The sequence below is a fragment of the Gadus morhua genome, chromosome 16 (assembly GCF_902167405.1).
Source record: "Gadus morhua chromosome 16, gadMor3.0, whole genome shotgun sequence".
Taxonomy (NCBI): Eukaryota; Metazoa; Chordata; class Actinopteri; order Gadiformes; family Gadidae; genus Gadus; species Gadus morhua.
In genome coordinates, this window is record NC_044063.1 from 28712453 (window position 1) to 28738288 (window position 25836).

Sequence of the window (25836 nt, forward strand, 5' to 3'; positions counted from 1 at the left end):
GCAGGGTTTGAATCAGTCCTATTTTGGTGGTCCACTATTAACAAAAATATTGATTGGATAAATAATATATACTATAATCAGCAACGTTTTGTCAATTTTTCCACGGATAAGGTCAAGGGACTATATAGATATAGATATAATATTGGCAGAGCAAGGAGGGGTGTGTGGGATGATAAAGACATGTTGTACTTTTGTCCTCAATAACACAGCACCGGATTGGTCGGTGGCCAGGGCGCTGGCAGGGTTACAGTCCCTCAGATTAGAGTTGGCAGAGAGCTCCGGCATTAATGACCCCTTCACAGGATGGATGGAGAGCCCAATGAGCGATGGGTGCTACAGGTGCAGCAGGTGCCATCCAAGCTTACCTGGGGATCGAGTTTACACCGGAGAGTTTGGACGAGGGACCACCAGAGGGGCCCGACCTGATCTGGCTGGAGAACATAGAATAGACCCCCTGCACCATTGTCCAAGAGCCCCACCACCACACCCCCCTCCCCCCCCGCCTGTGACATGCTAGTAACCTCTCCAGGTGGGCTGCCCCATTCCCGTCCCCGCCAACGGCACCACCCCCCTCCCACCTGCTGCACCCACGTCGCCCGGACCAGGGATCTGCGTTCCGGTGCCAGGGGCTGCGGCCCGTTCCCTTAAGGCTTGAGGGCGCCCCTGGCTGTATTCGCTTCTGTACGCTTCACTGTTTTTAGCCGCTCCCATATCTATGCCCGAGTCTACGCACCCGACGCCGGGAACGTAAATGTTGTTGTTTATATCGCTGTCCCACTAGATGGAGCTCGGGGATACACACGGGCGAGATTCCAGGGGCCTTGATTGCCCGTTTATCAGATGAGGTCCTGAGCGCAGTTGAATAAAAGGGTCTAATGCTCAGGTGGCGCCTTGCGACCACCTGCCCGTGATGACACTCAGGACTATTCCGTGGTTTCAGTTGTTCCCGTGCCCCGGGCCTACCCTGGATACCCCATGCGTGTGATTGCTTATTGTTACACGACCAGTTAACTTCTCCTCACATCCTTAGTGTGTGGTCATCTAGGGATGGGTTGAGGGGGATTGCCATTTGTTGTGTACCTCATATCTTTCTGATATTATTATTATTATTATTTAGGGACACGTTTCATGGTTGCATTTCTTTCCTGTGATTGTTATTGTGTAGTGTTTGTGTGATTGTTGCATTTTGTTTATATCGTTATTGTTTACTGTTAGTTTTGTTGTTGCATTTTGTTATTGTTGTTATGGTTTGGTGTTGGTTTTGATGTGTATCATCTGCTGCCAGTATTGTTGGTATTGTCTGCTCGCGATGTAAGGCCGGGGTGGATGCCACCCCCTAGGTGGGATGTGTATGGCATACCCATGTCTGAAGCATGGGTGGCGTTTCTCCCACGTGGTTCCCCATACACCCGGTCCAGCGAGTTGTTTTAGTCCCATGCTCATGGTTGTTTGTTTTTATGATCATTTTGCCTTCCTTCTGTTATTTCTAATGGTAGTCCCGCGCTGGAGTCCTATCCCTCGTACCCCTAATGAGTAAAAGTCGTCTTGCGACGACTTGAGGGGGATATGTTGGGAAAAATAACCTGCTGAGTACATCACATGTACATTACAAATATAGCTAACTCCTACCCTAGCCTGATGAGCACATCACATGGCAGTCACATTACAATATAGTCAACTTTTAACACATAACACAAACATGATAATATAGTCAGGTCAAGGCCAGAGCCAAGGCCCCATTTCCCAAGCAGGCAAATGGTAGACACTCAGACAATGCACCAGTCATCCTCAAGAACGGGAGAGCCACATTAATTTATCACACAGGAGACACTTTGAAGCTCTCCCCCGTTAGGAAGAACACAAGAAGATACACATGCATATACTAGGGCCTGGGAGCCAAGGTAAAGCAAAAACACACCGAACCACACACATCTCAAACGCACACACCTCATCAAGAGGAGGATACAGCATAAGACTGTATCACACAGAGACTCTTCATCTTCTTCTGAAGCAGACCTTCCACGGAGGCGAAGCTCTGGACGAACCATCAGTGCTGATTAGGGACTTAGACATATTCGATCTCTCACGCTTTATGACTCTGTATAACCGTTGCCACTTTACTTATTAAATCCAAGGTCCTCGTGCCGACAGACTTTATTACCTCTCCGTCTCATTTCATCTGGTCCAGTAACTAGACAGACCGTTTTTCCTCTCAATTGTAGGCGTAGCCGTCTAGTTTCCCACCTGCTGTACCCTCCAAATGCTGAAAGAAAAACGTGGAGGATGAGCGACGGTATACACCGCGTTTTATAGACACGATACCGTGGGAAATGTGGGCGGTGCCCACGCTGATTGGTGCATAGTTTGAAATTTTCGGGACAAGCCCATAAGGCGAAGCCTAGACGGCTACGCCTACAATCATAGAACTAGAGTTATAATAACATAACTATCGTTATCTTAATGTACCACAGGGGCGTTACCTGCTCGGCCAATTATATAGAGTAGCAATTTTGGGGTATTTCCCACAACCAAAGCTGCAAACTTGTCGCTTTTCGGCGACAATCGCCGTTTTCTTGGTCAATTTGGTCATTCACGTGATTCGTGTAGAACCGGAGAGTTTTCTTTTTGGGGGGGGGGGGGGGGGGGGTGGGGTCCAGAATTGCGAAAAATTATTGGATCATTCTTATAATTGACATTTCTCTGGGCCAATCGGAATCTCAGCACTTGCTTCAGAATCTTTCTTATAATCGACATTTCTCTGGGACAATCGGAATCTTGAAGCACACAGCGCCAACTGAGCTCGCCATTGGATGAGACGGTCACCTGGCTACCGCGCATGCGGCCAAACAACGCAAGAGAGCTTGCAAAACACTCGTCCAGGGGCCTGTACTACGAAGCATGATTAGAGGGTTAGCAAGGTATGTTGAGCTGAAAGCCTGGGTTAGCTGTACCACGAAAGTCGATCTCTTTAAGCGTCGCTCTATCACCATGGGAACTTATGCTCGCAACCAAACCTGGTTGGGAGCAGCTTTTCAGCTGCTCCCGGAGATCGGGAGCCGGAGATCGGCCACTTAAATCGGCGTGCGCATTTTCATAGCCCCTCCTCCGACAATGGCGTCACCATTTTTGGGTGTTCCGGTGGACCACGGCGCACTTATCGTACAGGCGTCTCTCCGGAGACAGGGTTTTTCGGGACAGAACCGATCCCTCGGCATTGTCTGACGATATTCTTTATGAGAGATACAGATTCTCATCAGAGGGTATTCGTTATTTGATCGTCCTTGTTTGACCGTATGTAGGCAATGCTGCACAAAGAAGCCGTGCACTTACTGTTGCGCAGTGTGTCTGTGTTTCAAGTTCGAAGGTGGCCCCGCACGTTCAACGTACATTAACCATAGTCAAGTGCCGTGTTTTCCATTATCCCTTACATAACCGCTATGTAGGCGTAGGCATTTTTTATTCTACAAATTCATATTATAGCTGTGAGAATTGTTAAAAAAAACCATCTCCATAGTCGCCCTGGAGTCACAGGGTGACAGTCTCCTGCAAGAATCAGGGAAACCTAGACATTCTTTGCAAAAATTAAACATTTAGAAGAATACCTGATACTTTGCTTTGATAGTTATATACCTCTGATTGGAGATTGATTGTCGGCGGCTCCTCCAAAATAATGTTACCTTCAACTAAAAATGACACAATTATTTTACCCTCAATCATTTCACATTTGATTAGCAAGACAATTATTTATGTCCTTTGCCAATACATAAATACTCATTACAAACGCCTTGGATGTTGAGGCAGTGGGGTGAGAGGGCATCCCCCCTTCCACCATCATCGGCCGACCTTCGATATTGGCGAGAGCCAGCTCCTCCGAAGTGGTGAAGGGTGGTGGTCGGAGCAGTATTAATTTGGGTTTTCTTTTTATTTGCTACAGGTAATCAACATGAGATTAAAGGTTGGAGCCTAGGCCATTAAAAATCATAGGCTAGATTCACCTGAAATTATCAAATGGATGCTTACAACTTACCACATTGAATAATATTTTTATATTTATTTTTGACTTGGCCCCATGTTTGTAGGAGCGTGCTGGCACCACATATGGGGGTAAAACACATGACAATACATGATATTTTTTAGACAATATGCAGAATCATTTCACTTACGAAATAACACGGTAGGCTATTTTTTGCCAGCACACCACCCTAGCCATATTATGGGCAACCGTGTTCCCCTTGGCTGTGATTTGAACTTTGAATTCCTCGTAGGAGTTCATAATAATTCACTGCTCGCCTTGGGTGAAATACACCGCTCTCGCTCGATTCATTTTGTGTAAGGGTGAGTCAAATGACGCGATAAACGCCCCTTTTATGTGAACGCACATTGAACCTAAAGCGGAAAACCTGGTTCAACTAATTGAATCTAAAGTGAGCGTCGTGGTACCATTTAACTCTGATTGCGAGTTGCGGCTCTGTCGAGCCAGGTTTTCCCAAGAAAGCCTGGGTATGTTCAGCGAGGTTCGTGGTATACCCCCTCAGGCTAAGAGACAAAAAAAAAAATTGTGACAGTTGTAAATAAAATATTTTTTATAAGCCTCAAGGATGTTTTGACATTGATTTTTGATAAAGTATGCTGAGTTTTGTTAAGTCACGCTCAGAATAGTGTCATTTGCATATTACAATCAAAAAAAATCCCCCGTGACACTGTCACTTTTTTTCCTCTGAGGAGTTTGCAGGTCTGCACAACAGTTCTGTGAAGGACTACCGCTGGAGACATAGGCTACCCACAACAGATAATTATGGCTCAGAGAACGTTCCTCTTGGGTTGCAGGAATATTCTCAACGACTGCATTCGACGTCTCCTGATGGACGTGCCTCATGTAGGCATATATCAATCAGCATTACGCAGGTATTTTTTCTTTCATATTGTTGTCCGCCATCTTCCTATTTGACCCCTGAGGTTCGGAGAACTTAATGTTGACTTAAGGAAATTAGAGTGATGACGTTCTGCGTAGTAAGAAGTAGTTTAAGTTATCTAGGGGGGTCATTGCAGACAGTGTATTCCAGGTAGCCTATTGTCCGATCCACATTGCTCTCTTTTGGGGACATCTGTCCGCCTTTTAGGCCCTGAAAAATATATTTCCCCCTCTGTTTTCCTTTGATGCGTTTCAGTAATATCTCCTTAAATATGGACTCATTGCAAAACGCATCGAGCTGTAGAAACGCTGTAGTAGGCCTACATATTAAAGGTGCTGGTTCTCCACCGTCTCTCTACCGCGCAAGATGGATGCCTTTCGGCATCCATCTCGACTAAATGTAAACATTTAGTCGAGGAGAGATACCAGTTGTTGAACCTTTTAGATTTAGCAGAAATACTTTTTAATGTAAATTTAAAAAGGGGCTGTATTTAAAGCTACAAAAATAATCTGGCTGGTGGACATGGTCTACCTAACTTTTGGTTTATTTTCCAAGGTTGGAGATAATGCAGAGGAGCCTGCAGTGGGCAAGGGGAACTTTGATAAATGTCCAAGATGCTGACCTAATTCTCAGCGACCTAACAGAATTGTTAGAAGAAGTCAGAATGGCTGGTAATCAAGGAGAGCAAGGTATCATAATATAATTTGTCTTACATGATTGTAACACATGAACCGTGAACAGTTTACTTATTTTTGCATCTCCTGATAATGACCTAGGATATGTTAAATGACACATGGGTAAATCCAAGACCAAAACACAATGTGACCTCAAAAGTATCCTGCAACAAATTACATAGTGTCTTTAAGCAATGAGCAACGATGAGCAACGAGCAATGATTGTTAGTTTGATTATTGTATGCCTATGTGCTTAGGAAATCGTGGAGATACACGTATTATAAAATATTCTCTCAAAAAGGGATAAGACTACTTTTCCTGTTTTTACAGTTGGTTCTGGTTACCACGCCCAGTTGGCTCGGGGAGGAAGGAGAGGAGCACCTAGTTTTTCCATCACTCGGCAACAGCTGTTGTTTCTGAGGTCTTGTGGCTTCAACGTACCTCAGATGGCTGGTGTTCTTAATGTGTCTGAACGTACTGTTCAACGACGTTTGAGGCAAGTGGCTAAATCATGTTCAATTTTCTGTATTTGTTTTACTCTGTCATTGTGTGATAGAGCTTTCCATCACTGCATTATAATTTGTATATATATCATACATATACACACACACAGACATACACACTATAAAACAATCAATATTGATTGATAATGTGCTAAACATATTTTTTTCCTTCTAATAACAGTGTTAAACCTGCGCCAGACATTTTCAAGTATGCCCGAATCGGATCTGGATGACCTAGTCACAGAGCTGGTTTCTGGCAATGACTTGGTGGGTCCTGAGTATGTACGAGCGGCGCTGCGTGCAAGGGGACTCCGTGTACAACGAAGAACGGTGCGAGAAAGTATGCTGCGTACAAACCCTGGGGCAGCTGCAGTTAGATCTTCACTGCAGAGACCAGAGAGACGGACTTACCAAGTACAAGGTCCTAACTCTTCTTGGCACATTGATGGCATCCACAAGTTGATAAGGTATTTACCATTTCTAAACTCAGTTATTACATCAGATATTTGCACTTGCAATATTTTATGTCAGTGGCTGCGTTGTCATTTATATTAAGTATGTTTTTGTAGGTGGAGGATGGTCATCCATGGAGGGATAGATGGCTACAGTCGCCTGGTTGTTTTCCTCCGTGACTCCTCCAACAACCGCAGCAGCACAGTGTTGGAAAGCTTTGTCAATGCTGTGGATCGCTATGGCGTGCCCTCCAGGGTCAGGACTGACAAAGGAGGAGAAAACAGTTCTGTGTGCCTCATGATGAACCTCTTCCGAGGTTTTAGACGAGGCAGCGCCATTCAAGGGAGGAGCGTCGGAAACCAACGCATAGAGAGGCTCTGGGGGGATCTCTGGCGTGGACTCACAAACGTGTACCACAACCTATTTCACTTTTTGGAGAGTGAGGGCATAATTCACCCTGACAGTGATATGCATCTCTGGGCTCTCCATTATGTGTATCTTCCAAGGCTGAACAGAGATTTAGCCGACTTTGTCAATCAGTGGAATCACCATGGGCTAAGGACAGAAGGTCACATGAGTCCATTGCAGATCTTGGTTCAAGGGTGTCTCCAGCAGCAGGGAAGAAGTTCATCTGCCATGCAGTACATTTTTGGAGGAACTGCTGCTGGCCTTGCCCCTCCTCATGCTGCTGGCCTTGCCCCTCCTCATGCTGCTGACCTTGCACCCCCTCATGCTGCTGGCCTTGCCCCTCCTCATGCTGCTGGCCTTGCACCCCCTCATGCTGCTGGCCTTGCACCCCCTCATCCTGCTGGTGCTGCCGCTCCAGCTCCTGCAGCTGCTGCTGCAACTGATGAAGAAGTTGCATGGCTAGTAGACTGGCAAGAGAGGGTAACTGTGCCTCATATAGACTATCCTTTGGAAGAGGCAGGGATGGAGAACATTCAGGCACAGTTTGACCCTCTCAGTGGCCCCAGGGGAGAACATGGAATGCTAGTAATCCGTGGCCTGATATCCTTTATAGACTCCTTGTGATAGGAGAAAGACTTGCTTGTGACTTACAAGCAATTTCGGGCCAATTTCTAGCTTTCTTGCTCAACTCTGCATGCCAACAGTATATGTTGAAAATCTCCTTAACCACAAGGACCATATAAATAAAAATGAACTAGAACATAAAAAAATAAATCTCTACCTAAAGAGAACAAGTTTTCAAGGTGAATATCAGCTTGGAAACATAACATAGTAGGCCTATACCAAAACCTCTATCTATCAGTACCCCTATCTATGGGAATGAGTCACACCAAGTTTAAAGCTTGTAGGGAGAGAAAGTGCAATGTGGCAGAAGTTTAAGTAATATGCGTTGATTTAGAACTCTAGATGGTGGTCTATGGTGCTATTTCACTTCATTAATGTACAGAGTTTTAACACAAATCATATTTAATTGACATATCACTATAGTTAATAATTAAATCTTATTATAAATGCTTTCTAACTTCTTAGGGGTTAGGGGCTAACTAGTCAGTTGTCACAACAATGTAGTAGTCGTATAGCAAAGGTAGGTTTTTCCCTATCCAAGCAGTGGCACGCCAACCAGCAAACATTTCCTCGACCTGCGTCGAGGCGAACAAGTCAAGTAGATGTCGAGTCACAACCTGACATTATTTCGAGCATTTGACGACATGAAAACATAATTTTGGAATTGGAGTGTTGTAACTGAATAGACACTGCCAGCAAGCATTTCTGCATTTAACAAGTCTAATATATGGCGGGTCACAACGTTACTTTATTTCAACCATTTGTCGACATGAAAACATATAGGCCTAGGGAAATGGTGATTTAGAGGACAGCTTGTTTGACACTTGTGTAACTGAATAAACACTGTTAAAAGTACACACAGGTTTCTGCCGTCTTGTTTACTAACACAGCATAGTCAGTGGTTTTATATCCACAACAAATAACAACAACAACAACAAACAACAACAAATAAATCACAATATAGCAACGTGCATGATAGATTAAAAATAAATTGCGAAGTTTCCATGTAATGGGTGGGAGGCTGGGAGCTCTACCCACTGCACTAGTATTCCCTTTCAATTATCTTGGACTAAACCAGTTAAAATCAACAATGAGATAAAAGTATTAACCAAGAAAAAAACAAACGGAATGGAAGAGGAATTTAGTTAATTTTTGGGATATTTCCGGCCTATCACCCTAAATCTTAAAGGTTGTATAGGTGATTTGCTTTTTTGGCCATTTTTGCAAAATTACTTGAAATCCTTATCATAACCCGCTTACAGCCACTGAGTTAGAAGTACTGACATGAAAATTAAACAAGTCAATCATCTGTGGAACGGGCAGGGCTCGAAAAACTCCAGCCAATCATTTCCATTGCCACCGAGTTGCATTGGACAGTAAGTACGTCAATCAAACGGTCGTACTGCACTCCCCCTCCCCCGCGCCCCGCGCGCAACCCCTTCGTGCAGTACTCGTGACCCAGAGCTCGTGACCCAGAGCAAGCTCCTGTTTGTTGTTATCCTGCGGTAGCTACTGGAACTAGTTAATCCACATTTGGACCTAGCAGTAGAAGACAATTTCCATGGCAGACAAGACGCCACCATCCCCACCACCACCACCACCACCAGCAAAGAGAAGGAAAACTCTTTTTCAGAGAGTAATTGATAATAAAAACGCTGAAAGAGAAAAACTGAAATCAAGAATAATCCTAGGCGCTGCTTTCGAACGTTGGCGGGAACTGAAGGACGAGAAGGGTCTAAAAACCGATGCTTGTGTGGCGGTTGACCTAGTTTCAAAGTTTATACCGTTTATACTCGGTAATACCGGTGTGGAGACGAGTGTATTACTCGGTGTGAAAATGTCCACACCGCGGCAACCCTAGTGAAAACCAGGACTTCCAATACAATTATATGAAACAAACATACATTTTCTAAAAATAGTAATGATTTATGTGACCGTTTAATGTTTATAACATCTGGTCCAACCATTGCAGCGAGAACGTATTCTCAGCAGGGGGTGCAGGGAAAAAAAAAAAATCCGCCTGCACTAGACTCGCAACTCGTTACATTGATAAAAAAAAGATGTATAGCAGCGCAGCTCAATTACACCAGTGCATGCGCGGACAGTTGAAAATCGATCGTTCACATCCAGCTGCTCACAGAACAAGTTTAGCGCACCACCGCTACCCTCACACTTTTTCATATAACCTTTTTTCAGCACTAGGTCATATGAGCATTAAATAAATGCTGCGTCTCAAAATGCCTTGGACAGCAGCGAGGATGACTCGCTTTGCCACGGGCCGAAACAGTTCGGAGCGACCACAGCCTGAGCGAACACAGCGGGGCAGAGGAGTGTCAGGAATAGTCTTTGGTGTACACATCAGTACGGCCTATTTGCACTACTGTTTAGTGGCAATGCAGTGTTTTATTCGATGCCTTTTTATTTTCGTATATTATTTCAATGAATACAATTTATTTATTCATAAAAAACGGATCTGGTCTTCAAATCTTTTTTCCAAATATAGGTCGTCTTACAATGGGGTTTGTGTTTATATTCGGACCAATACGGTACAGCGGGCGCTCACATGACGTTAAGCATTTCCTGGTGCATAATGTGACGCTTCAGAACCTAAAATCCCGTTTCTCCCCGTTGACACGACAACACATAACCGGCGTTTTCAGAAATCTCCACTTTGGCCGGAGTTTTTAGAAATGATCGTTTTCTGTGATAAGACAGGGCCTCGGACAGGGGGTGTTGCAGCACCCCCAGCACTCCTACTTCCCGCGGTACTGGGTGCAACTTACAGCTGAATGTAGTGCCATGTTGTTAAACGAAAACCTGCGCTAGCCTGGCTCGCTCTCGCGCATCTCTGTTCGCGCTCGTGCATGATTGCGCGTCCAGGTACTTGGAATGGGTGGAGTCAGAGTCAGCGTTGAAGGAGAGGGGGTAGGACCATTTGAGTTGTGTATTTTCAAAATCTGCTGGCGTTTCGCAAATCACCTACCCAACCTTTAACCTAGCCTAGGAGAAACTACGTAAGCTAGGCAAACTTGGAAGGAAGGAAAAGAAAAGGAGATATGATCTGTGCTGAACTGATTTGGCACCGAATTTGGAACTTGTGACACAGGAGGTCTGGCTTGCTGACTTAAAAGCATTGCGATCATAAAAGGTGACCATCTGACAAAAGCACAAATATGACAATAGATGGATTCTATCCGACAACCTCCTGCCTACAGAGCAAGCGTCTCTATCGATCGGGCCACGGTGACCACACCGTTGTAACTGAAACAAAAATAGGTAGCCTACTAATTTATCAAAAAAATATTTAAAAATATGTAGAATTGTGTATACACAATATACCTCCTATATTCTATCACTTAACTGACACACACAATGTGTTGCAGTAAAGTGACAGGATCATTCCATAGACAAAAATCTTTCCATAATTTAATTTAGGAGGATAGTCATTGCACAGCTGTAACCATATTCTCATTATAGCCTATCCTATTTTTGCATATTTATACATTGTATCCTATGTTCATATTTCATGTGGCATCTGTATTTTTATGTATTTTAAATTGAGCTTATATCTTCTTTTTACATTTTAGCCTTTTGCTGAGGTGGTCGCTGTATGTATAGGCTGTCTGTATTTGTGTAAGAGTTATTTGTATTGTGTAACCTGCTGGATTATGAAAGTTAGTTTGGGGTCAATAAAGGGTCTGTCTGTCTGTCTGGGGGAAAATGCTGTGAAAAATGTACGCACGGTGCGTTCAGGATTAGGACTGATGTAGCATATGTCGGCCTAGGCCTAATCAATCATGTTTTAACATTTGAAGCATTCATATTAGTCTATTATTTTCGTATGCTACCCTGCTGTTGGCCTTGATGGGGAGATATTTTTTTGCTGCCATGCACAAATAGTTGAATCCAACAACATTCCTGCAAAATACGCAGTTTTTCTACATTTTACGGCGTTTTTTACGGCGTAATGCAGGTGATACGTGACTAAATGATGGAGTTTTCTGTCGGGGATGGCTTGCCATAAGCGGCTGTAGTTGCACTCTGTAAAGTGCCACACAAAACCTTTACCGGCCTGGGTCAGCCCATCAGGCTTCAGTGTAGGTCTTCCTCTTGAAATTAAATCGGTCTTCTCTCCAAACGATCGCCTTGAAAAAGGCAAACGAAGGAGATCAGAAACAGGATCGCTAGGTGCTGTGAAGGCGGTGGACATAGTAGTTCACTATCAACTCTGTACCGCCAACGATTCAAAATTCGCTGATGACGTTTGATGTGTATTACACACGTCAGTCAAATTTATTATCCAATCGGAGGTGGCAGCTTCAGCGAAAGGGTACTTTTAGTGCTGGCCCCGCCGGTCCATGTAACATAGCTGTGATGCGTTATTCAGCTGAGCTCAGCCTTACAAAAAATTACGGTTTTCAGACACAAATTAATGTAATTTAGAAAAAAAGAATATATATATATTATTTAGATTTTGACAGGGCCAGCAGAGAAGACCCTGCTGGCCCTGACGGCCCACCACTGATGAATATTTGGACCGTCCTAGACGATACCTCCCATCCTCTCTATAGTGTTAAGATAGTTTGCATTAAACTGTAGCCTTGAAGTCTGATACTGAGGCCATTCAACAGACTTCTTTGTTGAATCGATTCCTTTAACTGTCTTGGAGACATGTCCACTTCACACATAGTGTATTGTAATTTAACTTGGTCTCTACCACCATGGCTGACATCAGCCCTGGCCAATCCTAAACTCTCCACGATGGTTGTTTCCTTTGTATTAACTGCCCACGATGTGAAGGTTTCCCAATAAGAATCATGTTCATGTAGCCAGTGAAAACCGCAAAATCCTGACGTACATTTATGGGCAGATTTAGAATAATTTGTTGCAATTTGTATTCTCAATGCATAGCGCATCAGGTCGATATTGCTGTACTGCTGCTTGCACAGATTCAGGAGACCCGCAGTGAATTCAACCCGGTTGAATTCATTGGGTAGGAGCATGACAGTGTTTATTTGGCTACAGGCTTTTCTAATGTCTCATTTTGGCTGCTGGTGTTCGTGGTGCACTTTCCTATCCTTAACGTAAACATTAACCTACTCAGTGGGCCTGCCCCGACGTGAGTCAGACATGACGATTGGTCTTTCCTTTCCTTCTCAAACTACGTTACAATTGCATATTTCATCAGCCCGATTTTCAAATTTTCCCTTCGGACAAACCCCCGAACCCCCTTTTAAAATGTCTCTAACTTCTGGGCTACAGCCCCGAATGTTTTCAATTGCTAGCGACGCTCCTGTCTGGGTCAATAGCAATTCACATGTTGTGCGCCACCATTGTCATCACCTTGAAAGGACTTTGACACGCCATATGCTTCCACTGGTCGCTGTCATGGATGTATAATAAGAAGCGTCTCTGTGGCGTACCAAGGTCAAGGTTTAATGTCTGATATAATGCATTGGTTGAACCGTCTCTGTGTACTACCAAGGTCAAGCCTTAATGTCATAATGCATTGGCTGCTACTGAATAGTATGCGACTGGCATCTAGTGGCCAGGACCATTCTTCAATTAAAAAAGACATGGATATTCAATAAATGACCGTGGAGGTCATTGACGACTTAAAAAAAAAAGAAAAATGATGATAACTTAAAATATAATTTAAAATATATACTCGTAAGAGTATATATTTTAAGTGTCATCATTTTTTACATACTAACATTATTCTTACATTAAATTAAGGAATTAAACAGATGTGTGCATCGGTTGGACCTCACTAACATGGCGGCTAGTCAGCACCATGGCTAGTCACCGCCATGGTATATTTACACGTCACATCCGGTGAGTAGGGTCTTTTTGTTTCCCCTTATCCGCCATTTCAGTTTTTGAAGTTAGTTGTCATCAGTCGCTCGATTGTAGCTTAAATTGAGTTGCAAAAACACAGCACCAGACCGGTGCTCTGGGGTTGACACTGAAACGCGGAGGGTTCAACCGGATACGACCCCCCTGTGTTGGTGACTGATGACCGTGGGCTGGTCGCGGATGTCGCCTGCTCTACAGACGGCTTCCAGGCGCTAAAGTTCTGTATGAGTTGAAGCCTTGCTGGTGGGCACGGGGAAGGCCCGTGAAGCCTCGGCTCTCGAGTGAGGAGCATGGCCGGTCACTTCGACGCGGAGGACCGCGGTACCTGGTACTGGGGTCGTCTGAGCCGACAGGAGGCGGTGTCGCTGCTGCAGGGCCAGAGGCACGGCGTGTTCCTGGTCCGGGACTCCATCACCAGCCCCGGGGACTACGTGCTCTCCGTGTCGGAGAACTCCAAAGTCTCGCATTACATCATCAACAGCATCAGCAACAATCAAAGACTATCCGGCAATCCAGGTAAGAGCATAATATCTGGGGCCGGCTGAATTCATCCATTGAAAACCAGTGTCCGACTGGATGTGTAATGACCCGCTCCATCTGGAACAACGTCTTTATTATAGCCTAAAAATCTCGCAGCATCTCCTCTCATGCATACTACAAAGGAGAGTCATATTCCTTGATAGCAGTTAATAAATAAAGCACGTAACTATGAACTTAAGGACTATAATTGACAGCTATAGCAATCAATCAATAAATCATTCTTTATTAATTATAGTGTCAAATCACAACAGAAGTTATGTCATGTCAGAGAGTGGCGGCAGAGAGTGGAGGCAGAGAGCGAGCAAGTCCTCGAATATGGACGGAGGGGGAACAACTCCTCAGGCTCTCACATGTCAAGTGGTCAACCTGAGAGGGACATGGATACATTATTAAGTCTCTAATCATCACAAATTAAGTATGATTTCATAAAACATAAAAAATGATAAACTCACCAGACTAGAGGAGACTCAACAGCCAAACTTTGGTGCAGTGAATGAAGAGAGTGGAGGCAGAGTGAGAGCAAGTCCTCGAACATGGACGGAGTGGGAACAACTCCTCAGGCTCTCACATGTGAAGTGGTCAACCTGAGAGGGACATGGACACATTATTAATTCTGAAAAATAAAGAAAATGTTTTCCTCTGTCCTGCACCTAGAGTTGAAAACGTTTTGGATGTGCGTTTCTTTTAGTACTTTTTTTAAATTATTATAATTATGAAGTATGAATTTATCTATTCAAAAATACATGATAAACTTACCTAATTCTAACAGTGGTCTCAAATGAGAGAACAAGTCAACATATAGAACAGAGGGAGAACGAATCCTCAAATATATCAGAACAACCTGTAATGGAGAATAATTGATCATTTAGTGTACATGATCACGCCATTGAGGATCAACACATAAGCACAATAAAACTTCTGAAAGCATCATTAAAATGACAAATAATGAATTACTACTGCATCCATAATGTGTGATGTGTGATAATATTAAATATTTCTCGCCTCAGTGGAGCAGCTTTTTAAGCAGCTCAGTCTTCTCTGCAAGTCTGTCTATCACAGAGTCAGAGTCCAAGGCCCTGAGAATGTCTTTCTCTGTGGCCATTAGGGATGGGCCTGATTAATCGACGATCGACTAATTGATCGTTAAGAATTTCGCTGATTCCGTAAATTTTTCATCGATTAAACTAATGCAGTGTGCAATTAAACATTTTACCACAAGGGGGCAATATTTAAACTTGCGTCTCCTCCACCGCAATAAACATCCCGCTTTGAACGGTGAACTCTTTACGCCTTACAGCTATAAAAAGCTATAAAAACTACAAAATGACTTAATGCAGGCTATGTGGAAAATGCGCCGACTTTGGCTCAGCCTGTCTCCGCCAAGGTGGCTGCCGACGAAAAGTGTACATCTCCACACACTTCGCGATTTGACCGTTTTCAGTACACTTATTTTCGCCCGATCTGAATCGGAAGTGTGTGGCGATGTACAATTTTCGTACTCAACTGCATCGACAATGGCATTGATATTGATAAAAACATATCAATTCCCACCCCTAAGCAAGACAATATTTACCTCTGTTGCAGCTGAACTGGCTTCATCGCATGAGCTGTCCCCATCGTCCACCTGCTGCTAGGCATGGGCAGTTTCACCTCTGTTCTGTTGATATTGGAAAAGCAGGTGTCATGTACACCGATTTCATTTACAGCGAGAGGCTAAACAGGCCTCGACATTAACGGTTGCCCGCTTGCCCGGGGCAACCAAAAGTCATATTTGGGCAAGTTGAGATTGATTTCTGGTTGCCCGAACGGGCAAGTGGATATTGGGTGGATGTTAATATAAAGGCTATTTATTCAAATGTTTTTAGAAACTGCAGAACAACCTTTTTTGCCGCAAAATAACACAAAACATCTGCAATTGATCAGCGCGCCGTCTTCTCTTCTCTCGGAAAGCGAGTTAACAGACACGCATCGCCTCAGTGCGAATATAGCCCCGCCTTCTGTCACTCGCAGTGCGTTCTCTGGCCGTGATTCGAAGATGTTAGCTAAAGGTTAGCCAACAAAGCTAGCATCGCAAGTGCAGCGCCTCCGCGAACGGTTTAGGTAGAAGGAAAATGGAGTAGTGATGGAGGAGTGCAGTTTGGAAGTACTTTGGATTGAGGCAAGGAAAGTCATATGCAAGAACACGGTTTTGGGTTTCATAACTGTGCACATGCACAACAATAGCGATCTTTTTCACGAAATTGGACCCTCACAAACTATATATTACATGAAAGCCGAGCCTCCACTTATTCCAACAGTCCAAACCATATCATTCTGTGACTAAAACTCGCAAATAACAACTTAAGAAGAAACGTCCCCTTTTCTTTTAACAGCCAAAAATGAAGTATTACCTTTGTGATTTTTGTCCACAAAGTTGATTCTGGTCGAATAAAACCACCACAAACAGATAACCCAGTGTCTGGGCCAAATTTTGCAACTAAACATGGTATTTTCAATCAATGAATAAGAGAAGGTTTCTTAGGAAATAGGTAAATTGCCTTCAATCATAAAACATATTCTTCAGCGCAATCTATTGGCCATATGTTTATTTGCGAGTGTTTGGCTTGGTGCATTCGAATATATTTGCCCTGAAATTTAAATAGAGGTATGTGTCAAAATTGTAAGATATCTACCTTTATTTGTGTCTCATAGTAAGACATCGCTCCCAAATGATAACGACCAACTGATAATTATTTCAGGTGGAAATGTTATCTTCCACTTATGCTGTGTTCCATGGCTTTATTCACTTCAACCAAGTATCATCCCCATTGAATATTTCACTTGCACAACAATCTTTCTTTTGGCACAAAGATGACATTATCGCAACTTGCAGTTGTGGAGATATACTCTATTTACTTTGGGTATGTTCTTTCCTGAAAAACTTTTCCCCTGATATCGAAAATGGTATAGAATATCGATATTTTTCCAGGTATAGTGTCAAAGTTAGAAAATCCAGTATCGTGACTGACAACACTACTACTAGAAACGCGATTGTGATTATTCAGTTAGAGCTACAAGAAACGTGAAAGTTAAAAAAGACATATCTTTGCTACTACCTCTGACATTTAGTTAAGTACATTTGCATGAAATCATCGCGGGTACAAGCGGCCGAGATGAGTTTTCTCAGAAGGGTGGCTGGCGTCTCCCTTAGGGATAGGGTGAGAAGCTCAGCCATCCGTGAGGAACTCGGATTAGAGCCGCTGCTCCTTTACTTAGAAAGGAGTCAGCTGAGGTGGTTCGGGCATCTGGTAAGGATGCCCACTGGGCGCCTTCCTTGGGAGGTGTTTCAGGCACGTCCAGTGGGGAGGAGACCTCGGGGAAGACTCAGGACTAGGTGGAGAGATTATATCTCAACACTGGCCTGGGAACGCCTCGGGATCCCCCCGTCAGAGCTGGTCAATGTGGCCCGGGAAAGGGAAGTCTGGGGCCCCCTGCTTGAGCTGCTCCCCCCGCGACCCGACCCCGGATAAGCGGACGAAAATGAGAGGAGATGAAATCATGCAGGTCTACATATAACTTGGCGATAGCTTTAATAGGTTGCAACGGTGGACTGAAATCACTTCATGGCACGATGTGACCGCTCGATAAATAAGTAAACAAAGGGAAGTTTGTTATTTTTTAAACACAACATGTGTGGAAATTAACATTCAGCTTCAGTCTGAGCTAGGATGATTTTTCTGAGCCCCCCCAAAACCAGGCAAAAAGAGGCCTTTTCACGATTCTGATTATAATTTGGGCAAGTGAACATCACATTCGGGCAAGTTGATCCTGACCTCTACTTGCCCGATGGGCAAGTGCTTTTGAAACCTTAATGTCAACCCCTGCTAAATATAATGAGATTTAATGATACAGATAGTTTTAAACACCTGGTGTGAGGCTCGATCGATTAACTCCTCCTCCAGTCTGTACCACACAGCATCCTCTACCTTTCCCTTGAACCTAGGGTCCAGAGCCGTGCCCTCCTCCAAAAACTCCTGAATGCCCTCACCCTGTAAGAGAAGAACATAGAGGGAAATTCAAGGGACATGTAACAGATGAGCTACTGAAAAGACTGCCACTGCTGCGGCGCACCACAGTATACGTAGAGGTTTCTGTATACCGAATGAAAATAATCAACAAATCAATAAAATAGTGATGCTCACTTGGTATCTTTTGGAAAGGTCATCCCAGTCTTTTTCCTTTATGGCATTAGAGAAGAAAGAGTCGTCTGCTGTGACCCTGAAGTGATCTTGAATTTTTTTTATGATTGGAATAATTTGACCTAGTGTGGCGTTGTTTCCGGAAGAGATGCAAACAGTTGACTGGTACATAATTTTCATCAATTTTACCAGGGTGTCCGCGGAGGTCTTAAAAGTCTTAAAAAGTCTTAAATTCATTTTTCTAAATTTAAGGCCTTAAAAAGTCTTAAATTCGTCAAAAATGTCATATGCTGGTCTTAAATGTATAACTCGGAGGTCTTAAATTTGTCGGGGCAGGGTTATTTAATTTTTTATTTTTCTCGCGGGACTTTTCGGGAAGGAGATGTACGAGGGGCTACTTTCTTGCTAGCTGCATATAAACGGATGTCTGCGCGCTTGCTAGCTAGTCTGCAACAATGGGTAAATGCAAGTTCAACGTCAGTTGGCTGGAAGACGTCCGTTTCCGAGGTTGGCTAGCGTCCGTTGCCAACCCAGAACAGGCCAGATGCATTCCGTGCAAAAGTAGCCTACATTCAAGCTCGGCACCATGGGGATTAAGGCTGTCGTCAGCCATATGCAGAGCCAAAAACATAAAACCTCTGCCAGGAGCCACACACAGACCCCAGCCATTTCTACGTTTTGCATCTCTGCCCCGGCGCCACCGCCGCAGACGGTCCGCGCTGCTAGCACTGACCTGAGGGTAGCATTTGGTGCGACACCAACACTGAAAGCGGAGGTGTTGTGGATTCTAAACACAGTGGTCAAGCACCAGTCCTACAACTCGAATGAGGGGATAGGAGATCTCTTCGGTTTGATGTTCCCTGACTCTCAAATCGCGAGCACCTTTACTGCTGGAAGGGACAAAACGGCGTATATAACTCACTTCGGACCAGCGCCTTTCATCCGAAATGAGCGAATCTGCAGCGTCTACAAGGCTTTTGTTTTGATATTTGAGACGTTGAACCACGCCACTAAAAGCAAGCAACTTGACGTGCACGTCCGATATTGGGTCGGAGATCGAGTGCATTCCCGGTACTTGGGCTCGCAATTCATGGGGCCCCACATATATGGGGGTAAAAGGGATGATGATACATAATATTTTTTAGACAATATGCAGAATCTTTTCACTTACGAATTAACACGGTCGGCTATTTTTGCCAGCACGCCACCCTAGCCATATTATGGGTAACCGTGTTCCCCTTGGCTGTGATTTGAACTTTGAATTCCTCGTAGGAGTTCATAATAATACATTGCTCGCCTTGGATGAAATACACCGCTCTTGCGCGATTTATTTTGCATAAGGGTGAGTCAAATGACGCGAGAAACGCCCCTTTTATGTGAACGCGCATTGAACCTAAAGCGGAAAACCTGGTTCAACTAATTGAATCTAAAGTGAGCGTCGTGGTACCATTTAACTGTGATTGCGAGTTGCGGCTCTGTCGAGCCAGGTTTTCCCAAGAAAGCCTGGGTATGTTCAACGAGGTTCGTGGTATACCCCCCAGGTCTTACTGAAGGCATTTATTTAATGGTGAAAATATTATTAATCAGTGGCGTTAATATCGACGGTGCAACCGGTGCAGCTGCCCGGGGGCCCAGACGCTGTCACCCCCCTCTCAACAACTTACAACTTGGGAGCACCATGAATACGTGCTGGTGCACCCAAATTAAAAATTTAGGCGCACCAGTGCACCCAAGGAAAAAGTTAGTCTGGAGCCCTGGAGTATCACTTTATGTTCAATAAACAGACAGAAAGTCAACTTGAATGAGTCTCATTGAGTGACGCACATGCTTGGGTTGTAATACAGCGGGATCCACCCCACCATCGCGGGTTTAAGGTCTTAAATTTCATTCAAGGTGGCATTAAAAAGGTCTTAAAAAGTCTTAAATTTGACTTGCTGAAACCTGCAGATACCCTGTTTACGAACTCCTCTGCTTTCCTGAAGTCGTCACCTGAAATTCTTTCAAGTCTGAAAAATATGCACATAGGTTTTACTAGCAGGATTCAATTTTAGGGAAAAAAATGTTAAGCTGCAGAACTGATGGTGAAAATAAGCCAATTCCAAACCTCTCCTTCTCCATGGATTTCTTCAGGCGAGGGTCCATGCAGGCTGCCTGGATGGCAGGGAACATTTCCAGAAAACGCTCCATCATTAAATATAGGCTGTTCCATCTGGTCTTAACGTCCAGAATGACTGAGTGCTCTGGCAGGCCTAAAGATACAGAGAGGACACAAAGTGTGAAACCAATGGTCCATTATGAATAATGATTTAATAATAAAATATTTTAACCATGACTATTTGAACCAAGTTTAGTGTGTATTACAGAGTATTTTCTGCTTCTCCTTCATAACAGGTTTAGACAGGGTACACCTTTTCAACCACACCAACAATGCTTTGACTCTTCCTGCCCACCTTGCAACTGAGGGTATGGTGTATATCTTTTGGGCGGTGATGTTAAGTGTGTGGGCAAAGCAGCCAATTTTTCTCCCACTCATCCTTCTCACTGCCACATCCATGTTTGCAGCATTATCCACAGTGATGGCCACAACTTTCTCCTTTACCCCAAATTCTTCCAAAATGTCCCCCATCTCTTCTGCTATTGCTACCCCTGTCTGTAATACATACACTGCCTGCGTGTGCAGTATTTTCTCCTTCATAGCCCCCTCTATTATCAGACATGCAAACGGCGCGCTTTTTGGCGCGAGTCGCTTTTTTATCATACATTTTGGGGACCTGTGTGGTTCGTGCAGATCCGAAGAGTTTTTCTTTTGGGGGGGGGGGGGGGGGGTCGATCGGTGCGTCGATCGGTGCTCTGATTGACTGACCCCCGTGCCTTCGAGGTAAAGAAAAGTGATTCCGGAAATTATTTTGTTAGGGGACCAATCACAGCCCCTGCCGTCGCATCAAAATATTGGATGCGCATGCGCACGGTAGAGCTTGGATCGGGCTCAGAAAATCAAGCCCGACCCCGAGCCCGTGCACGTTCTGTCCGAGCTTGGCCCGACCCGACGCATTAACTGTAATTAGGAGCCCTAGCCCGATTCAACTCGACAATTATTTTAACATGTATGTAACTGTACACATTTGTTACTAGGCTTACTCAGCTAAATATATATGTAAGGGATAATGTATAGAACGCCGGTCATTATCGGGAAAATAAGACCCGACAGGGCGAACAGTACACCGACGCGCAGCGGAGGCGTCTTGCTTCGCCCTGAAGGGGCTTATTTTCGATAATGACCGGCGACGTTCTATACATGATCCCGCTTATTACATGGCTACTTGCCAGAACTAAAAAAATAACTTCACATTGTGCGCCTTTTTACAATTTATTCGTTACCAGCATTCATTCATCATTTTTTCACAATGTCTTGTTTTTAAAAGATTTATGATGACTTTATGCTCTGTAAGGTGACTTTGGGTGCCTTGAAAGGCGCCTCTAAATTAAATGTATTATTATTATTCGTAGTGTTGATCAGCAGAGCAATAATAAATTGTCCGCAAAGATGGTGACTTGGTCACTTAGCAACGGAAGACACTGGGGTTAACAAGTCACCGGACTAGCTTCCAAAGTGAACGGAGCGTTCCACGGCATTGAGAAGACCTGTGTAATAAAGACCTATTATATTTCTGTTTATGGCATAGATTTCTCCTCAGAATAGGCCAATAAACCAATGATACAAATAAAAATAAAAACACTCGATCAAAGGCCCGGCCTGACCCGGCCCGAGGATAGTGGTGGGAAATATCGGAGAAGGATGCACTTATTGTACAGCAGGACGCAGGGTGCAAGTGCAGTTGGAAGTGGTCATCATGGCTAATATTAGAAGGCACGATTAAGGTGAATACAGTGAAGCATAACTTTCCACTCTCTGACTTTTTAAAAAAAAATTAGAAAAAAGGATGTGCTAAATGCACACTCTGCATTAAAGAAATTAATTATGCCAGCAGGGGTGTACATGCCCTGTATGCACACTGTAAGGCAGACATTCATCGGAGGAAAGTGACAACAACAATAAGTACAGAAAGTGTTGCACAGCTTCTCCGAAACCCTCTTCCAGAAACCCCCTAAGCAGCAGATAAGATCAGGGACAGTGCCAGGCCTACACTGCCAGTACCTGTACCTGTGATCACATATCCAATGCAGAGGTATGTGTTTGTGAAAATAAATTAACTTAGTTTAAAAAGTCACTTTAACTGAGTAACTAATATATTTTTTATCTTTCTAGGCATATAGCATATAGCATAGGCCTTCTCATGATAATAGGATATCATGCCGTCATACTTTTTCAGACTTCGGGTAGCTCTCTTTTTTTGTCATACATGTGTTTGCATCCCTGTATTATATAGTGGACAGAAACAGTGAGGTAGTGATCTTGCGCAACACTGCTCCATCCATCAGCAGTCACAGCTACATCCCTGACAGCCTCCAACTCCCTCTTCACATTCTCCTTCTCCACAGCATACCATGCAGGCACGAAAGTATTTGATACCATGTTTCTGGTGGGGGACTGATATTTAGGGTTCAGGGCTGCTATTATCTCCCTACAATTGATGACATTAGAACATAAAGCATTACCAGTGACATACTTTCTTATTTATACTGATGATAACAGTGACAACATTATCCAGCCTAAAGCGTATCTTTTAAGCCAACTACAGCCTGCTCACCTCCACCATGGGGTATCCACTGTTGAAAAGGGCAGCAAACCTTTAACAATGAACTTGGTGACTACCCTATGGCACTCCTCTCGCTGATCCTTCGTCATTTTCCCCCCTTTCTGCCAGTGTTAAGGGATTGACACTAGCACTACCTGGCAAAGTCTTCCTTACCTCAGGTATGGTAAGAGGCGGGGCAGAGGCTAACGTAAAGGGAAAAGATGGACATGATGACTTCTACTGCTTTAAAGGGTTAGCGTTGCTATGCTCACAGTAGCCGCGTTTACATGGACATGGACACAAAAAATTATCATATATACGCCTCAATCGGAATACAATTCTCAGATCTGAATAGAGTTCCATGCGGAATAAGTCCAGACCAACATAACGGTTGTGTGCGAGAGACATACGGACGTACGCTTACCACTTTTGTAAATGCCATATACCTACAGACAGTACATTCGGATTACATCTTTTCAGATTAGAAATCTATATGAAGTGTCCATGTAAAATAAACGCTGACGTAATGTTAACCTAGAAAGCAGCTGCCTGTAAAACAAGGCAAACTTAGGCCCTGTCCACACTAACCCGGGTAAATATAAAAACGCACATTCGCAATGAAAGCGATCTCCGTACACAGTGTGGACGGAGATCGTGATAAATGATAGTGTGGACTCCACACTATCATTTTCTTATCGTTTTCGGAATGTTTTGCATCCACGTTCCACACTGAAATAATTTTGATAAACAGCTGTTGTCATGGTGACGCAACTCCCGCCACGCCTCTCTGTTTACATGCGCGCGATCAGCTGATAGTTGCAGTTGATCAGCCGGCTAATCATTTTCACTCACAAGCAAAAATATGGCTCAAACCAAAAGTAACAAAGTAATCAACAGGTAATAAACCTTACCCCTAATGTTGTTGGCCAAACTCCCAGCTGAATCCCGGTCACTAGTCGATAGAGAATTCGATGTGGAAGAAGGAGGCGGTCTGGTGACTGAAGTCCCGTCGTCCTTCTTAGCTTTCTTAGCTTTACAATCAAACACGGACCAGCTGTCCGACCGGAGGTTAATCTGGTGCATTATTAAATGTTTTGCAAGATTTGATGTGTTGCCGTCTTTCGCCAGCACGACTTTTTGGCAAATAGAGCATCTGGCTCTATTGGTGTCCACCTGAGCGAAGTGGAGCCACACTTTGGACCTTTTAGGCATTATGACAACGTCAAGAGTGACGTTACGCTACAGCTGACAAAGTTTGATAGTGACGGTCAAGTAAACAAGCGTTAAGGCACGCCCTCAAGCCAACCAGTTTGGCGAATGTCTCGCGCTCCGAAAATGTGACAGCCAATCACCAGCGACTTAAGATTCTGAACCACTAATACCACATGATTATTGGCTCACAGACGTAGCATTTACCCAGAAACAGTTGAAAAGGATATTACTATTGGCTGACAGGCTGGGATTAATTTCATTGAGTACCGAAAAACTATTAATGTTTTGATATTCGATAGGATCGGAGCATTTCGGTCGGTGCCATAATCGGATCGAAATTCGATAGCCAGCCCTACTCACAGCCCTTCAACTCTGGGCTAATATGTTGTCACAAGTATGCAGTTAATTAGGTCACATCATCCATCACATTCAATGTAAAAACGTTTTCTATTTAGTTTTGGACATGTCTCAAATTGTAACCTAGCTAGCCCCAGGCTAACGTTACTTACCATATACGCCTCCACTCCCTCGTCTCCTGGCGCAGCAGCACCTACTGGGTTGGTGACCAAATAGGTCTGTCAATTTAGAACATTTAGCAGCTTCCACCTCCAGAGACTTCAGCTTCTTGCGTCGCATTTTTTCAGCGGCACCCAGGCGTTTCTTACGGTTTTCCATTTTCAGCTCCGTCCAGCGACTCCGGCCCATGCCATGACAGGTCCCAGCGTCCGCCCAGGGTCAGCGGGACCTCATGGCATGGGCCGGAGGTCCCCCCCACGTGTCGAAAAAAAAGAAAACATAACGGACCGGACCGGCCCATATTGGGTCAACGGCCCACCGGGACGATGCCCGATATGCCAGATGGCCAGTCCACCCCTGCTAGGATCTATGTGTAATTTACGTGTAGGGATATAGTCCATGTTGGCAGTAGATCACATCCGTAATGAAAAAATAAAGATAAACACCAACGTTGAATCAGAAGTCGCATAAAAGCATCCGCCCACTGCACCTGTCTAAATGTTCATCACAATCCCTGAGGGCGTTTGGTCTGCTTAATTTGTTCCACATATCTCCATTTATTTTGACCCTGTTTCTTTTCCATCTCCCTTCCCAGGTTTGGCCCCTCCGAGGTTCCGTATTGGCGACCAGGAGTTTGAGGCTCTCCCTGCTCTGCTGGAGTTCTATAAGATCCATTATTTGGATACTACTACCTTGATAGACCCCATCAATAAGTCCAAACACACCTCCTTTATTAGCACCAAAACTGGCCATGGAGGAGGGCCCCCCCCGCGACTTGAAGACGAGTTTGTCCGCGCCCTGTTCGACTTTTCCGGGAACGATGAGGAGGATCTCCCGTTCCGGAGGGGCGACATCCTGCGTGTCCTTGAGAAACCGGAGGAGCAGTGGTGGAACGCCGAGAATTCTGAATGCCGCGCCGGGATGATACCCGTGCCCTACGTTGAAAAGTACAGACCGTCATCTCCCAGTGCTTTGGTTGGACCAGGCACAACGGGATGTCCGCCACCGCTAGGTAACTCTGATGGGTCTATGGCACAGACCGGGGCTCCCCTTCTGGGGGACCCAAGTCAGTATGCCCAGCCTACCCCTCTTCCAAACCTCCAGAATGGACCTGTGCTAGCCAGAGCCATACAGAAGAGAGTACCCAACGCCTATGACAAAACTGCCCTGGCTTTGGAGGTAACTATGAATTAGCATTTGATATGAAAGCAAGATCTCTCTAACAAAGCATTCCTCCTTTTACCCTTGGAAAGCCATTTCCC

General features: G+C 44.4%; 1 protein-coding gene and 1 long non-coding RNA gene across 3 annotated transcripts in view; one reads left to right on the forward strand and one right to left on the reverse strand.

Moving 5' to 3' along the window:
• The first annotated feature begins 13421 nt into the window (after positions 1-13421).
• The window catches only part of crk (v-crk avian sarcoma virus CT10 oncogene homolog), a 64654-nt gene continuing 52239 nt past the window's right edge, over positions 13422-25836 (forward strand). Inside the window, exons 1-2 of one of the 2 annotated variants that reach the window (XM_030337453.1) lie at positions 13422-13947; positions 25170-25753. In XM_030337453.1, the coding sequence (XP_030193313.1) occupies positions 13722-13947; positions 25170-25753 (810 nt within the window). In that variant the 5' untranslated portion in view covers positions 13422-13721. The remainder of the gene's footprint in view (positions 13948-25169; positions 25754-25836) is intronic. The other variant, XM_030337452.1, reaches the window with a different exon arrangement.
• On the reverse strand, positions 15536-18343 carry LOC115528970 (uncharacterized). Its single transcript, XR_003973411.1, has 3 exons — positions 18153-18343; positions 17877-17999; positions 15536-15628 (listed from the first exon to the last, which is right to left on the reverse strand). It is a non-coding gene; the product is annotated as an uncharacterized LOC115528970 (long non-coding RNA).